General features: G+C 34.6%; 1 protein-coding gene across 5 annotated transcripts in view; it reads right to left on the reverse strand.

The window, feature by feature from the left end:
- The window catches only part of LOC105321596 (fap1 adhesin), a 45,813-nt gene extending 30,125 nt beyond the window's left edge, over window positions 1-15,688 (reverse strand). For all 5 annotated transcript variants that reach the window (XM_034462171.2, XM_034462169.2, XM_034462170.2 and 2 more), the window contains exons 1-10: window positions 15,532-15,688; window positions 15,308-15,377; window positions 13,410-13,526; window positions 6,849-6,965; window positions 6,498-6,530; window positions 3,921-3,982; window positions 3,578-3,696; window positions 2,933-3,002; window positions 2,725-2,797; window positions 609-676 (exon numbers count right to left, since the gene is read on the reverse strand). In XM_034462171.2, coding sequence (XP_034318062.2) covers window positions 609-676; window positions 2,725-2,797; window positions 2,933-3,002; window positions 3,578-3,696; window positions 3,921-3,982; window positions 6,498-6,530; window positions 6,849-6,965; window positions 13,410-13,526; window positions 15,308-15,377; window positions 15,532-15,578 — 776 coding nt within the window. In that variant the 5' untranslated portion in view covers window positions 15,579-15,688. The remainder of the gene's footprint in view (window positions 1-608; window positions 677-2,724; window positions 2,798-2,932; window positions 3,003-3,577; window positions 3,697-3,920; window positions 3,983-6,497; window positions 6,531-6,848; window positions 6,966-13,409; window positions 13,527-15,307; window positions 15,378-15,531) is intronic.
- Between the last annotated feature and the right edge of the window lie 3,156 nt (window positions 15,689-18,844).

Below are 18,844 nucleotides of genomic sequence, written 5' to 3' on the forward strand. Positions count from 1 at the left end.
TCTTGATTTCAAAAGATATTATAAAGTATTAATACTAAACATCTGTAAGTAAAATGTTTAAAAAACAAATTAATGGCAGACAAATATTTAATTGTATACTAAGCTCATATAGCTAGAGGGACTTGCAGGTGTAATGTATGAAGGTTTGTCAAATGGCAAGAAAGTCCATATACCATAATATTTTCAATTCAAATGTGCTTATTATACCGGTACTAATTAGTACGACTTCACTGGGTACCGTTTTATTTTTTTCTTATTGATCAAAAACAAAATACGCTGATGTAACTGAAAATAAAGACATTATAGCAGCATTCAACACACTTAATCTTGTAGACAGCAAATGCTGGTTCACTTGCGACATTAAGCATCATAAATATTACAACAGCAATGACAGTACTTATTATAATTGTCATTATGTTCATTGCCGTAATGATACACATATAGAGGTACTTTTATCACTGGTATATAATGGTATTGTAGAATTGCTCACTGATATGTTGATTGGCATTATGGAAATAAAGGATTTGAATTTATTGAGTTTGTTCAGTTTGCATTAGCTGCAATAGTTTTTATCAGTATTTTGTGGTGGTTAATGAAATTGTTCTCACCTGCCGGCCAAGTCAACCAGGTGAATTTTACTAACTACCTCATGAGGTAAGTCCTCTTCTAATTTGGCCTGTAAACAAGAAAATGAAAACACATTATTAATGTACACTTTACAGATACATCTATCTAGCAGTGAGCACATACAATGTCATGGAAAGACAACATCTTTTCCAGCAAAAGAACTCATTCAAATCTTACATGAGTACAAGCTTATATAATGTCATAGACCAAAAAAATAGTGCAATTATTTGTGTAGGTATATGCACATGTTAATAATGTCTTGCATATAAGTCATGTATAAATGGTCAATCTGAAAGAATCAATTTCTTTTAAATGGATTAAGAGGACTGCCAACTTTGTAATTATCACATTAGACTATGAATATTTCTGAAGATCTAGATGGGAATGGTTGGTAACTTATTTCTTTGATCTTAAGTTTTAAATGTTAGGCAACAATGACTGTAGGTCTGCTGGTGACCCTGGTCATTGAAGGTCGCTGGATTATTACAACTAGTTATTGGGTTTCTATAATCCTGTAGTTTATTTCTTTGATTTCACCGCCATTTCAGCAGTGTTGACACTGGTCTTATGTATCTTGTAGACCCCTGTGACATATGAATGGTTTCAAAATGATTAATTTCAGAAAATTAAACTTTAGTCTTAACATGTACACATCGCCATGCTCTATCTTTAATCTCTACCTGAATTTTTTGTTCACACTTTGAACAATAAAAGTATGCAATAGATGGCAGAACAAAGGCTTGAATTAAATGGCAACTTTCGTGTTCAAAGGGTTTACGTAACTTTTTAAATATGCCTGTAAGTCAGTTTTAACTCATTATAATCAGGGGTCGAGCCTTTTCTCTGTTACATTTCACAAAGTGTCACAGAAGGTAACCGGGTCAAAGCCTATTTACAATCCTTTTTTGGGAGAGCAACGATGATCCTATTTGGTCAAAAGCAAACATTATAAAATAAAGACTAAAGCAAGGGGATTTGGTCCAATTTGTTTGTATTTCAATTTTATATTGCTGTATTTACATGTGCTTTAAATTTTCACAATTTTCAGCCAAATATAGACTAAGATAAAAAAAAATTAGAGCCCAAGACTTGTTCAACAGCTGATACTACATTGACAGAGACTTTTAACAATATTTTAAGGTTTTCTAATCTTTGTCGGTCTCTATGTAGTTAGCTGACCTTGGAGAAAGGAGCAATTGACGACGCCTACCTCTCCCAGAGAACAAACCACAGGTCTCAACTCTCAGTAACCCTGAAAGACAACAATACTCCCCTACCCCAACAGATCAGTAATTATGTGTAATCATGTTAATTGAATACAAGAAAAGGTTTTATATACAGCTAGAGAACGGTTCTAATTACACTTGTCATCTAAGCACTCCCTCGTGTAAAGGATTAAATGCACAAAGGACAGTTGAACCAATTCAAAACTACACACTTGAGACCTGATATTGAAAGCCTTTATGAATGAAATCTTCCTGGATTATGACACGTTCTCTGTTAAAAGGACATCCAAGCCTGGGTCAGATGACACAAAACTCCAAGCATATGACATGTTTACTCAATGTATTACTTTTGCAAAACAAATCGTTCGGTTCTGGTAATACACATATTGTTGTCTGGTTTTAAGCTTCAAGATCAATTCTGCATTAAACAATGAACCCCTCTTGATATTGTAATGTTGGATATATTGTATTGCGCGGTGTATGGCGATGTTAGGTGCTTTATAACATGGGGGTATACTAGTGTTATATGGGTGTATCATAATGTGGAGGCCTATTAATGTAATATAGGGTTTATCATAATGTTGGGGGGTATTGTTATGTGGGGTGCAATGTAACATTAAGTGTATTGAAATATAAGGTGTATTCCAATGTGGGGTGAACTGCAATGTGAGTATATCATAATGTGGAGGTATATTAATGTAATATTGGGTGTATTGTAATATTGGGTGTATTTCAATGAGGGATGTATTGTAATTCAAGGTTTTATCACAATGTAAGCTCTTTTGCAACAGATGGTGCATTGCAAAACTTGGAGAATAGTAATAGTAATGTGGGTTGTACTGTAAGTTCAAACAAGCCTTTCAACACGTACCTGAGTAAAACTAATGGTGACAATAGCATGACTTCTACTGCTACGGTCATGCATGTATGTCGAGGCAGTGGTCCTACAAATAGTTTAACACATAGTTCAAACATCTTAAATCAATACATGTATAATAAATTCATAATTTCAAAGATATTCACATACATATCAAGAATACTGTATAAAATTGTATGGAAAATTTGTTTATTGACAGTACCTGCTCTCATTGCCTCTGTCTAAAAGTTCCTGAATTTCAGAATTGTCTTTAACACAGTGTGAAGATAGGTCTAAAATAAAAAAAAACATAATATTATTTACTTTTACTTATTTGTAAAATTAAATATTCTACACTGAGTTTTACTCATTTGAAATGCCAGATTAAAGTTATCCCCCCAAAAAAATGTGCATAAAAAATATGATATAGCTTGATGTCTTCAAGTTTTGTTGAGAATGTCTCAATTCTAAACTGGATTGCACCTGACAATTGTTCTCATGTTTTTATGCTGTATCACTGGGGTAATATTAATAGAAATTTGACATATAATACTGAGTTGTTTGTAGTGTCTGGATTTAGACTGCTTTTATGTACAATTTCTGGGTCAGGAGCTCCACTGGTCAATTAACATTTAGGTTATTCATATGTAGGCTAGGAACTCAACCGACTGAGTTCCCTTGTGTAACTCTAAGCTCTGGAGCCTGAGCTAAAATGTCTGAGCTCTGCTGTCAAACTCTAAGATCCTCTAATGCTGAGCTCAACTGTCCGAGCTCCACTGTCTACATCTAAGCTCCACCTTAAGACAGTCAGTGAGTAAAAGTTTTGTAATACCTTGGTTATCTGATTCAGGCCCACTTTCAGACTCACCTTGTACGTATGGTCCTTCTTTGGGGTGTTCCCTGACTTTGAGTGTAAATTTTTCTTTAGCTTTGTACAAAGAAGGCCTCAGCAAATCTTTCACCCTCTCGTTATAGATCTCAAGATAACTGTAATGACAAAATAAGCCTGATAACAATGGCATACTGAACTGGAATTTACAAAACCAATATTTCTTTATAAAACATTGTCAAATAACTTTTCATGCTTCCAGAGCTTGTGCGTGACATGGTACAAAATAATCGTCTTTACATAAAAGAATCATTAATAATATAAATGCATCGTTATTGCCATCATTGATAAGTTTGGTGATGTTCTAGGTTGCAATTTTCACCTGATATCCACTCTGAATGTAACATTTTCGCTCAGACAATCATCCACGTGGCTGAATAGGCCCTGAAACACATAATAAGAAATCAATAGAAACAAACCCCTACAAAATATTCCCACAACAAAACGCAAAGTACTTCATCATTCAGATCTAACTTGGTCTTTCATGAAAAAAAAAGTTGCTGAAAGCTCATGTTTACAGAAAAATCAATTTTCATTTCTGTCTATTGCTGATTCATTCAAGAGATTGAAAATTAATCATATTTGTAATTTTCAAAAATGTTTTGTAAAGATGTAAAATAAATATTCACTTTTTTGGTCAAACACAACCCTGTATTGTGAAGAAATAAAGGGGGAAGTGTAAAGACAGGATAAATTTGATGTCAATTCTTTGTAACTACCAACCTAATACTAGCATTGCAGCAAATTCACAATAAACTGTAGTTTTGGAGTAATACGACTATAATATTCAATAATTTATGGCAACATGTATGTAACATGCAAGCAGGATTATTGAATATTTAATAATCACTGTTCATACTCGAGGAATCAATAGTCTTTATTGTAATCAAAGCATAATCTGTTCTCAAATCTATGAACAATGATGAAATCAAAACCAACAAAATGCATGCACTGCAAAATGTGCACACAAGCAATAAAAGGGGATTTTTTCCCTAACATTATGGAATCAAGACTTTTAAATTAATACAAGGCTCAGCAAGATTTTTATTGCAATAAGAAAACAAAGACTGTGTAATTCTTTTAATCAGATCTATGGATGAATACAAAGATTAATGAAGTGGCAGCATGACTGTATGTGTTTACACAGTGACTAATAAAATGCTACGTTAAGTACAGCTTTAATGTACAGTAAGAAAGTTCCCTGTGAAGATCCAATATCAGCAAGCCTGGTCAGTTACTGTTTGTTGTCAGAAATGGCAAGAATTTCGCAGAACAGATGAGGCATGTAACAGAAGAGGATGTACAGAAGCCTGGGCGAGGGGCTCCACAAATCTCTGAGAGAAAACACAAAGTTTGCTCCTCACAGAACTGCTGATTAAAGTCTTCTTATCTGGTTCATTTAAAATTTGATTGGAAAGACTGTATGTTTTATGTTACGTACAGCAAAGAGGGTAATGTAAGGGAAAAGTCTAGTCAAACTTCTTGTTGAGGGTTAAAAAAACAGATGTCGGGATTTGGTAATCCTATCTAAGCTCAATAAGAAAGTTTGGCTGCGGTAGTTATCTTCAAACTGATCTACAGTGTTGGGGAGAACTAAGACTGACCATTCTAAATGGCCGGGAGTTGTTTGGACAGAGCGTCTGTGTTTGACCATTAGGCCAGTCAACCCCAACTATTTGTCTACATCTCCCCCGCTGAGGGGAGAAGAGACTTCATTTAAATATTGTAATAAAGCCACCCTGAAAGATCAAATGATCCGTACACTATAAAATCTACATGGTCTCTGAAATCCTGCCCTGATTCAATAGGTTGTGTATTGATCAGAACATCCACCCATATTTATTATCCGGGGACACAAAACATAGCCAAAAACAGGTGTAGTGTAAAAGTCAATTCTAAGGAACTTGTACATTCAGAGCTATCAGAGCTTTCAAAAAGAAAGGAATAATACAAAAATAAATCATCATTCAATGATTGAAATTATTGGCATCCTACAGTCATGTTAATTGCATGACTTAAAAAAAACCCACAAAAATAACCACCATAATTTGTAGAATAAGGCTTTGAGCCAAGTTCTGTGCTTGAAAGAGTGTACGTTATACAGCTAATTGGGATCAGTTTAGTTCACAAACCCTCGTGAACACTTAGTATACAGGCCTTGTAAGGAAACTTATCTTCAAATGGCTTTATCATGAAATGCACGGCGGAATAATGCAGAAAATAGGGGAACTTTGACTTGTTGCGGATTATTCGTCTCACTTTTACAAAAACACCCCACATACAATAAGAGGTGTAAAGATATGTGCTATTTACTTGCCTATTTATTTATGTGAAAATGTTCTCTTATCAAAGCCATTTCAAAGAGCAATACGTAGGTACTATTGAAAAGGAGTTAGAAGATAAGGTAAACCCTGGTCTGAATGTTCCAGTCGGCTGTTTGAGACTGATGCCTTGTTATATGAAGATAGATGACTTAACCTTAGGTTTCCCTAAAGGGCCCGCTATTAACGTTTCTGGTATTCTTGAAAAGACAAACGGAAATGCAAATACAAGTTCAAAGCTGTGCTTTGAGTAAAACATATACTTTAATTTAACAGAGTGAAGCAGTTCTAAAATAAACGATTTTCAGAGATGGTTTATTTTTAACAAGCAGAGTTAATTCTACCACTTCAGTTGTGCAGATGCATCAAATGTTTAGTTGTTTCTACGGCAGATAAGCTGAAATAAATTCTCTCACTCTTCTGTCTACGTTAAGCACTGTCTATGTACTTTGGGTTTCATTTACGAGAGCAATAATATTTCAGCTTTATAGAATTAAGATATCTTCTCTGCATGTCTGGAGCTATTGTAATTAACAATTCTCTAGCATCTTCAAATAATTAGCAGAGTTCTTTTTTACCTCACATATTCTTGGAATAATTCCGAAGTCATCCTGGAAAAAAGAAGATAAAAGCCTTATCAATTTAAGCACATTCCACATGTAAAAAAGCGATGCGAAATTTTACAAATGTTATCTAATCATTTACCACAAAGTTAGGACTTTCAAACTCATAACTTTATTTAAAAAATTACGCGTAAAAATTCAATCGCCCTATTTTAAGACAAATTCGTAAAAAATCACAGCAGTAAAAATTACCCGTTATACGGTAATCATTCACCACAATGTTAGGACTTTCAAACTCATAACTTTATTAAACATGTAAAAAGAGAAAAATTTGATGGCTTCAGATTCTTTAAATTTGATACTGACCCTGGCCCCCATCATTGTGTAAGTCTTCCCTGTTGAAGTCTGTCCATAAGCAAACAGACAGGCATTGTAGCCCTCAAAGGCGGCCTGTAGAATCTCTGTCCCCAGGTCTTGGAACACCTGAAAGACCACAGGTACACAAAGGTAGAATAAGGATTGCATCAAATTCAGCTTAATTACTCAAATATCTGGTTGCTTACATAAAACAGATGTAAAATGTTATGTTTGTTAAAAATCAATTACCAATATAAGTATATACTGATGATTCATTAATTTGATAACCAAAAAGAGTTTATGTTTTATATTTAATGTGATGCAAAGCAAAGGAAAACAGTCCATTCTTTCAATTAAGCTTGCCTGCAGAGTTCACTGCAAGTTATAGCTGAATTGAGAAGAAACTGAAATGCACACTATTGACAACTATTCACAGGAGATGTTGTTAAGATGTTTCTTAGGTTTTTTAATAACAGACGATCCCTTCCAGTCACCTGTCACATAGATTACCGCTACAATGTATTCCTAGCATGTAATGGAATTTCTCTGTAGGAACAAAAAACCAAGTGATAATGGCAGCCATAAGCCGCAAGAAGAGACTCAATCATGAACCCTAAAACTAATCAGACTCTGTAAAGACAACACAGGGGGAGAAAGGATGTGAAATTGAGCCACAGTCCAAAAATTGTTGGAGGAAGTTCTCATTCATGCCCATACAAAAGTGGTGCTACAACGGAAGCTATATTTCAGGGCAGCACAATGACTGAACACATCGTATGGAGCTGTGCTTCAAACCAACAAAAGAGGGATCCCTGTATTGCAGATTTTTTACCTGGGTGCCGAGGTGATCTACATTGACTACAAACGGGTGCAGCCCGATTACACTACATAACTGGGCTATCAGGCTTAGCACTGTAAAGGTGGATTTTGATTATCATGCAATAAAACATCAATTCTAATAAAACATTTCACAGCACACAATTCACCCTTTATACTCTAAATGCAATCATGGAAGCCTCCATCAATGCAAGCTTAGATACTCTATTTTTCACATGCTGTTAATGCATGGGAGAAATTTCAGATTTAAAACTTTTATTTCTCTACACATTAGCTACTGCTTCACTATTCACATATACCTATCTCCCCTAAACAAAAGGTCATTCTCTTGTATGGTCGCCTGGTTTACCCTGCCCTCAAAATTTTGCGTATTCTTATTCAGCCCACTTTTGTTATGAACCCCCCCTGTTCAAGCTATTTGTTGACTTTCATTAATGAGTTTTTTCAGCACCTGTATATACTCATTATTAAACCTAGTCATTCTGGCTTTTGAATTCTGTTTAAATTGTTCTGACTTTGAGTATTTGCTGACTAAACAACCAAACCATAAAAGTTCTCCAGATTTTAATACTTATGAAAACAGATACCATAGGACTGAGTAGAAACGCATGTGCTTCTAAATCTTTGACCTGCCTCATTTAAATCTGGATCTGCCTCATTTATATCTGGATCTACCTCATTTATATCTGATTCTGACTCATATATATATGGATCTGCCTCAGATATCTGGATATCTGCCTCATTTAAATCTGGATCTGACTCATATATATCTGGATCTACCTCATTTATATCTGATTCTGACTCATATATATCTGAATCTGCCTCAGATATCTGGATATCTGCCTCATTTAAATCTGGATCTGTCTCATATATATCCGATTCTGCCTCATAGATATCTGGATCTACCTCATAGATATCTGGATATCTGCCTCATTTAAATCTGGATCTGCCTCATATATATCTGAGTCTGCCTTATATATATATATCTGAATCTGCCTGATATATATCTTGATCTCCTTCATATATATCTGATATCTGCCTCATATATATCTGGAGCTGTCTCATTTATATCTGATTCTGACTCATATAAATCTGAATCTGCCTCATAGATATCTGGATATCTGCCTCATTTAAATCTGGATCTGACTCATTTATATTTGAATCTGCCTTATATATATCTTGATCTGCTTCATATATATCTGAATTTGCCTCATATATATTTAGATTTGCCTCATTTAAATCTGGATCTGCCTCATATATACACTTTATCCTGCCTCACTTGTGCCTCAGTCTGTCTGAACTTGGACTCTTCCTAAATGCATGTACCAAATACAAGGAAATTTTCCCTCATTTAATTATCATGCTAGTATTTCAACAATTGGATGCATTAATATAAGATTTATCTTACTAAAATGCAAAAGATTTGTCCATTGACACATTGCATTATTAATGTTTTATTGATAAAATGGGTGCCAAGGGAAACAGTGGCAGGTAACAAAAAGCTGAATTAAAAAAACAACTAACCCAAAAACAGACAACATTTTTAATAAAGTACAGAAAAAAAACTGAAACAAAATCAAAACTTGAATGTTTAAAATTGGAACTAATTATGCTGCACAACTTCTCAACTTGCCTCATTTGTAAATAGCTGATCTGAACTTCGACTTGACCTGCTGCCCTTATTTCAAGATTTGCTTAACCTATACTTCCCTCATTAATCAATGGCCTTTATACAGAAATATTCACTGGCCCAAGAATGGCCACAAAAAACAAATCTTGCACTAAGTGCAATTTAGTGAAGCACGTTGCATGCATTGAACATTGGCCTGTACCAGTGTTGATTTAGTGGAGGTGTGAATTCGAAGGGAAAAAATGACTTGATCCTAATGACTTTAAATGTAGCACAGTTTATGGCCACAGAAATATTTAGCAGCCGAGTGCAAATTAACAAAATAAAGCAAGTCCTTCCCTTACTGGTCAACAAAAATCCCCGGGAGAGCTCCATAGAAAAAGCAAACCTAGCATTGATACCCAGATGTTCCAATATTCAAAGGAAACATTGTATCAACGTACCTACATATGAATTATAAAATGTTAGAAATATTTCAATGCATAAAACATGTTTTAAATCAAAACTTATTAATATTAAGTTATATTCATCTAGTCAAAATAGAGTTTCACAGAAATACTGATATTGAAAACAGTAATTCTACCTATAAAGAATATTCTTTTTTCGCAATGAGAAATAATCATATCTCCCTAAAAATACTGCTTGGCCAAAAAAAAAAATTTATCGACCATATATCTTGTGAATGAATGGTTTAATTCTTATCACTTCTTAAATCAATATGAGATAATCGCCCTGCATAAAAATAGATCTTTGATCTTCCACACGATACAAAACCAGTTCAAAGACTGAGATAGCATGTCAGTGATATGGGGTACCTAGGATAACATCACTGTCACAGACTGGAGCGGAGAGGGGTGGAGGGGGTGGGGGGTACCTGCAGACATGAAAAGGTTGACAGCATCATCTGACAAACATATGATGCCAAGCATTACATTTTCATTTAATATGCAATACTACAGACTAGACATGGGGTAGGAGGGGTATACCTACAGGTATGTAGGTGTTGAAGCATCATCTGGCCATTGCAATAATGATGCAAAGCATTATGTGTGTATTGGATGCTTAATCCATTTAAACTTTAAATCTGTCTCATCGCGAATTTGACAGCAATCTTTTAAGCTGAGAATGAGAAAAAATGAAGAGAATTGAAACAATGCAATCAAGCCATCTTGATTTAGCTGTTCATCGCCTGTTTTATAACAATTCTATCTGTTCATTCAACTGCAACAAGATCATCTATATAGACAGGTTTTAACACTGATTGTCAGAGGAGTTTAAATGAATCAAATGAATTGAACCTGATAACACAACAAATATAAAACTGTTCCCCCTCAAAGAGTAGAGGCTAAACTTTTGTGGCAGTGTAAATAAATCTTTGGGATTCCTATGTACAAGAAGAATTGAGATCTATGTACCGACAATACTGTGGTTTCCTATTGGCATTGTGGTGTTAGATTGAAGCAAGGAATGAACACAAACAAGACAATTGCCTAGCAAAGGAAAAAAAAAACATGGACAGCTTCACACATGTTCAATTTCAGAAAATGAAAATCTTTATTGACATTCCGACTCCCTTTTGCAGTGCATGGAATAAGGTTCATATGTACACGGGGTTTTCCTTTTCCCTCTTTTTTCGATTTCACCCTTGCCTGTGCAAGGAAAGCAAATATAAGTTCAAAGCTTCCAGCAGCGATCTTCACTTTGAAACTGACACAGAGATTGACAGGAGCAGTGCCTAGCATGCAGCGTGAAAGTCCGAAGACAATACTGGTGATTAGCATGTTATAGTGCAGCTGAAGAGTATTCCATTCACTGTAAAATCTCAGAGCTGCATTCAGCATAAAACACAGACCATTTAAAACGCCTGGGGTGCTCCTTAAAATCATAGAGTATTGATTCACGTCAAAAATTCCAAAGTTTGACACATTAAGTACTACATATGATATCAAACTAAACATTAATATTGAGAAACTGGTATCAATGTTTGCCTTAAAAAATCAACGCTAAATATATGATGGTGGTGCTCCTGCGAAACAGCCATTTCTGTCATAGCAACTTTATTTGTCTATACTTAATATATGATCATAATTGATTCAACTAGGGACAGTGGAAGGAATCTCTTATCAGGGCACCAGGAAAACACACACCCTCCATGCTACTACATGGACTGCAGTCCCTCAACCAAATACACAGACAAGAATAAAGTGGTTTACATTCTGATTCAAAATTATCCAATAAAACTCTCCAGTGTACAAATCATTGCTTCCTCAGAATTCCATTAGGGTTTTAACAAAGACAGGTTTCAATATACAACAGTTGATCCCCCTCTTATCAAATTTCAAAAAGCCACTTATTGCGGGACTTTTGTTTGAAAATGTAATACACAACAGGACTTTCAATGGCCGCCACCTCTTAAGACCTGACAGAATTAGGCAAAAATCTGTTGAACTTTGGAGTCATTGAAATTACAAGCTGGTAGACCAGACACCAAATTGGAAGCATTATTCTGAAGTATTATAACTTGAAAAACTGTGTCAAAGGCCACTTAATATCTGCACAATTCCGCACCTTATGGATAAGATATTTTAAATTATCTTCAAATCCAATCTCTTTTCTATGAATTTTAATCTGCACTTATCACTGTGTAAACTCCCCAGGAAACAAAGGCACCTGCCTTGGTCAGCTTTATTCCACTTCAGATTGTTGACTGAAATATAACCCAGAGAAGGTGGTCCAGCATTCTGTGTGACCCAGCATTCTGTGTGACCCCTTAGTGCTGGCATCACAATTATTGAGGTTACATATACATAAAGTAAATCTCAATTTCTCTTCACAACTCAAAGAAGTATGCAACAACTGTTTTCAAGCCCATCTTTACATACACTCTGACTAGAGTTGAAAATGTACTGAACTTCAATGGACAATAGCAGAATTAATTCAATTAAACACAACACCAACTTTAATGGGGTGTGCTGTAATACATTTATATATCCAAAATAGAATGATGTTAGAAACAAGGTATGACCCTCTTTGGATGATGCCTCCAAGCAGAAATCTACTGTAATAGCATGTGTATTGGGGTAAAAATCGATCTCACTTGAACCACTTGACACAATTCCCCTTCATCCGACTCTCTCAAAACAAACATATATCAGAACTTCTCCCACCCTGGAATGTTATTAACCACCCCCCTCCCCCTTCCCACAGTGTGTCCAAGATATACCATGTTGGCTGGCCAAGGATTGTTTACTCTAAGCTAGGTTCAGAAACAAAGGTTTGCTATGCTGTATCAATGGTAGGCAAACACTCGGGTCACTGCTTTGGCTATTGAACTTGTGAAATGTCCCCACTTTGGACTGTAAACACTTGTTACCTAATCTACTACTTTGATAAGCCCAATACACAACATGTCTACAATGGACAATCTCAAGGACCCGTGTACCATACTATGAAATCAACAAAGCTTATAACACTACATGGTTCCACTTTAGTTGGACAGACTCAAAGTTGATAAAATAATCACTAAATTAACATGTATTGAATTCCTATACATTTCCACAGCTAGATTTCCTATAAAAATACACGGTTCAGAGTCAATACATGGAAAATGTTTCAGGCATGTTACCTGCAGATTTATTTGTTGTATATTGTGCTTATATGTCAAATATCGAGTAAGGTAAGGTATGACCAGCTGTTTCCATTTGTATACACACAACCCTATATATAGCTCGAACATCAACGAAAACACACAAAACCTATTCAGAGTCTGTATTTGGACAACAACATGGTGCTGACAAGCTAACAGGACATGAGAAGTCCCCACTTAGGCTAACTTAGCGGAAACTGACCAAACCCCTACGTCCAACAACCAGCAAGAATTGAGTCTGGAATCCATCTCTCAAGATTTTCTCATTCCTTCTGAAACCTTTTATAAATGACTTGAGTAACAGTATATTGCTCTTGCTCTTTCTTTATTTTTGGATAAAAAAAGAAAGGTATAGATTTCGAATGTTGCATATTTTACATATATTAAACCTTCTGGTAATCATGGGCTGTGGGATGGAGTTAGAGAATGTGGGTGGGAGGGGAGTGTGGATACTCACCAACTGCTGTGAGGCATAGCCTGGGGTTTGGGGGGCACCACTGGAGTCATAACAGTAGTCAAATGTAAAATGTTTGACTTTCTCCCGACTGTCTCCGTAATCAGAAGATTGATCCACCTGAATACAAGGGGAAAAGGCTTTATCACATATTGAGAAAGACATGTGTATTTTTATTTTTATTCAAATATTTACCATGCATTTAAATTAAATATACAGGTTCCCAACTTGTACATACATATATGCAGGATTTCTTTTTTATTCTGAGGTGCACTAATGAATAACACAAATATTGAAAATATTGATAAATGAATTGTAAAGGTACAAAAGCTTTCTAGTGTTTGATGATATCCTTGTCAAACAAAATGCTGTTTCAAAATGGCATGTTCCTACATATATGCTGATTAAACGAAACTCACTACTACAGCTTCAAAATAATAAATATTCAATAACTTTCACTTCTACATGGTTATACAGGTTCAGAACTGCAAGTCATTGATTTAGGCATGAGAGTATACCTTTACAGCACTAGAAAGTAGTGAGATTTGTATAATCTCTCAACAACACACTTCTTGTCTTGCACATTTAATTTCTTGAAAACCCTACTCTACAAAGTTAATTGTAAGAAAAACCTATTTGTCTAGCGGGATTAAATCTTTAAACTAATCAGTGTTCATTCACAGTTTTTTACTGTATTAGCTACATTATTTCAAGTTTATTCCTTCAGTGCTTACTAACTTCTACGTAAAGCTTTATCATGATACGATTACACATATTAAACGTTCAAAGCCATTTGATCTAATCAGAATTGTTTGGTTGGCTCTAAACTGTTCAATTGATATCTGCCAATTTTTTGACATGCTTCTGGAAACAAATCCTGTTTTTAATCATGAACAATTTTAGCCTACTGCTGAAAATTCCTTTTTTGTTGAAAACAAAAGAAGAATATGGGATTGCTACTAATATATTTAAAAAGAGAATTATTTTTTAATAGCATAGTTTTTTTCCCACGTATCTATCTTAAGGAGAAGCTGAAGGTACACTCCAAAGTATTTATGGCTTGCAATCCTATTTTTTTTAAATGTCTGTCAAATGTGTCATAAATTTAGACAATCCATACAGATCAGTACCATTGTAATGCAAATGGGTAGAGTAATATGATTTAAAGCGAACACTTTCACTGTTAATGTCAGTCGCATGAATGCATGATTTTACATGAACCACAACTTTAACTAATCTCCTTCAATAGCAGAAAACATAAATTATTGGATTTCTTAAAATTCCATGCCCAAAATTATTGTAGAATGTTGAAAGACATTCTCAAACTGAGTCATTAAGAAGAAAAATTGACGTTTTTAAATGCATTATTTTACATCAATATTCTCATGTGAAGATTAACAAGGACAAAATTAAAACCATTAACAGTTATACTCTAGATGTAACATGCATGGATAAATACCGGTAGTGTAAACATTTACAAACAGTGTAAAAGATAATCAAATTGATCTGTTTGGTACAATGAAAGAGACAGGCATAGTTAAGATAAGATGGTATCTGTGTGCTTTGGAGGAATCTGCCAGCTGTCCCACAGCAAGAGCTTAATAAGCAACACATGAGTTGTAAAAATGTAAAGGAGCACACTCTGGACTTCGTGTGGCTGTACCCTCTGGCATACATCCTGATCGTCCAAACCCACTAAAATATTTCTGGAGGGCATTGCCATACACTTGAATGATATAATCCATGGTTGTTACAAACAAAATACACGATGTTCCCTCCAACACACATAACACAAACATTTCTGTACTGTACTAAGGTATCCAAATACACATTGTCATGACGCATGTATTTGATGTTTAACTTATTTACCACACCACAAATCTTTAGATCCGTGCACCTACCTTCGCATTGAGGATGCTGAGGCTGTCCCCATGGACCTCCACGATGGATTTCCCGTTCCCATCCTTTTCCCTGGAGTGATTTAATTCCACATATTTTACAAATAAAAACTGACTATACTGCCTTAAAACTTTAAAAGAAAAGTAAATGTCGACTTCTTGAAGTTTGGTTGAAAAAGTTACAATATTGTGAATTTTGCGCAAAAATTACGAAAACATCAACTTACCGTTGACTAAGTGGACGAACACGGACAGCTACTTTTACATTGCTCATATTTAATCATTATCCACAACTACCAGTGTATAATCCCAAGAGCGGTATCATTTTCACTACTTGCACATCGAAACGTCAGTGCTCCACTACGGCTGAGTAATCAAGGTTAGCCAAACGTTTTGAAATGTAGAGTCTACAACTCGGAGCGGTCAGGTCATTAGGTGGGCGGTCCGCGATATTTAAAAATATCGATTAGGTGTGTACATTTAAAAAGTAGAAAAATAATTCTTACCTGTATGAAAATAAATTCAGTTTTTAAAAATGTAATATTTAAAAAATAGTGCATGAATTATATCATTTTTTTTCCATAAAATTTTGTTTAATTGAAGTTAAAACTCTACAAAGAATAACTTAGAAGTTTTAAAAGTATTATGCTATGACTCTATCCTAGTTTCTTTTATGAAATAATAAAAATATTCACCACCCAATTAGAACAGCATTTCAATTGCAAAAACGAAAATTAAATTTATTTCTACAAACACTTAAAATCAACTCAACTTTTTTTTTAAACCGAACAGCTGCATGGGTTTATTTTACAGATCCACTATTAAATAGATGTTTCATAATTCCAATTGTTTACTGATGTAATAGGAACTTGTATATGACATACTGTATAAGAACATACATTTTTTTTTTTTAATGAAATAAGAAATTGATTGCAATTATTGAAATACACGTACCTTGTATTTTAATTCAAATGGTTCTTAATTATCTTAAAAGCACCCCAAGAAAAAAAAAGACTTGTTCCAAGCATTAATTTTTAAGAAAACATCAACTGTAATTCACTAATAGTCAAACTCTGTAATCATATGGAAACAAGGGAGTCAAGGAGGCCAGTTCAGCAGGAAGAGGGGACGCTAAAAAGCTGTCCCTCGAACTCGCTATCCCGCTATGACACAGTTGTTCATGAGCACCTGTTCTAGCTGCTGGATTGACCGTAACAGGCAAACAGACAGACTCTGGACAATGAGCACTACTATACAAGATGTCTCAAACAAACAAAGGTTTTACTATTCAGATATCTTTATTATATACTTCATTTCTCTCATCAATAAACCCACATTGACAAAAATGTCAAGAGCATTTATTCAACACAAAACAAATGAAAAGGAGACATTAATGTTTGAATTGTAAATTACAAATAATATGCTGTAGTTAATAACAATTAATATTGCTAATCCTCTCCCAGATATAAAGTCTTAAATTAAACATCTACTGTGGATGATAACAAAATTGTATTCATAATCCTGTCACTATATTATAAAATGTAGTGAAATTTCTACAACAGTCACTCACTGTACATTATATAGAAGGAAGTTACACAACCACTGTATTTTTTAATCTTGTAATTATTTTGCAGGAAGATAATAAGCTTTAACCTTGTTGACAAACTCTTTAATATAGAGACAAATACTCAAACACATGCATAACTATATGGGCTATAGATTAAATTTGACAACTGATCATATATTTTCAAAATACCAGTAGTGTACATGTATTAGAAAATCTTACGTAATTTATAATTAGACTTCAAATATAATAAAACTGTAAATAAAACAAGAGGTGTCTGGAGTACTGCAAAAGGAATCTTTTAATGTATTTCAAAAGGACTTGCAGTTAATTTCTGCATTCCGCACTCTTGATTGATAAATCAATACTAGTACTGCAAATGGTTAGAGACAACTTCTGTACAAAACCGTATCTACCCATATGATTGGCTTTAAGAGTTCAGAAACAATGCTCATTCAAACCAGGTGGAAAGTATTTGATTGTCATAAATTATTTCGCTATTACAATGCGTTTGTGATGTGCAAAGGGAGATAAATCTGGTTATAATTTTTATTGTGTCTCTAATATAATGTGACATGAGATTTTGACACTAATGGAAACAGCCATCTCACTTGGATTAATAGATGTTATATAATATCTTTATCAATCAACCTATCAACAAAATATACACTCCAGCTATCAAGCTCAGTTTTGTAAGAACAAAAAAAATCAACAAATATCATAGAACACGACCAAGAGTTTTAACAGTAGATTACACGGAGGAATGTATACATAAATTCATCTTAAAACAAAATAAGTGTATAAAAGTAAACAATACTTATTATGCAGGACAAAAAACTTAGGGAAATAGAGTATCTAAAACAAATATAAAAGTTACCCATCATATACAGGTGCAAAAATGCACCAACATTTCTCTTAAAAAGATATCCCAAAACTTTAACAAGAAAACAATTATCTTTGTGCAAGTTTTCCAGCAATAACTATTCAAACAGCTCCTATAAAAATATCATGGAATGCATAACAAAAAAAGTAACAAAATCACACAAGAATTATGTAAATAGTACTAAGGAACACTCTATATCCTAAATCTGGCTGGATTTCATTTTGTATACCAATCTTAAAATATGCATATCAGTGTAGAAGTCACAGAGTAATGGTACTAATAACCTTGTATAATACATTAACAACCTTAAGGTAACAATCACAGTTCTAAAACAGGGAAATAGTCAAGATTCACTCAATTTGGGAGGAAATCTAAACATGTACATATATTAAGTAGAGTACATTTACATGTATTAAGTACATGCATTAAGTATAAAATGTTCAGAAGTAAAGAGCTGGAAAACAAGGTTACACTGTAGTATATCTGTGAATTTGAATTGTGCCTTTTTTTTATCACTATACATAGGCGTCGGAACCGGGGGGGCTTAGCCCCCCCACTTTTTTTTTTTTTTACAAAGTTAGACCTAACCATTAGGCATATAGCATGATAGAGGGTTCAGCCCCCCCACTTTTTCTCACAGGAAAGATTATTGTTCCAAAATTTACCTTGAAAGATTGAGAAGTTGGATTCAGAGGCATACTAGCCCCCCCCCCCCCCCCCCCCGGGATAAAAAATTTCATGATTTGGGGAAAAAAATTACTAGCCCCCCCCCCCCCCCCCCCCCCCCCCCCGGATTAAGAATTCCATGATTTTGGGAATTAGTTTTTTTCTCAATATATCTGAGGATTAGTCTACCTCCCCACTTTCAATTTGCTTCCGACGCCAGTGCTATACTGTGGAATCATTAATTTTCTTGGGGGTCAATTTTCGTGGATTGCTAGAATTTTACAGGCTCGTGGGGACGTAATTTCGTGTATTCTCTTATATCTACAAAAGGAAACATGACTTTATTACTTCAATTTATTAATTCGTGGAGGATGTAAATTCGTGGATAAGAGCTACCCACGAATTCCACGAAAATTGAGCCACCACG

Source organism: Magallana gigas, chromosome 6 (genome assembly GCF_963853765.1).
Source record: "Magallana gigas chromosome 6, xbMagGiga1.1, whole genome shotgun sequence".
Lineage (NCBI taxonomy): Eukaryota > Metazoa > Mollusca > Bivalvia > Ostreida > Ostreidae > Magallana > Magallana gigas.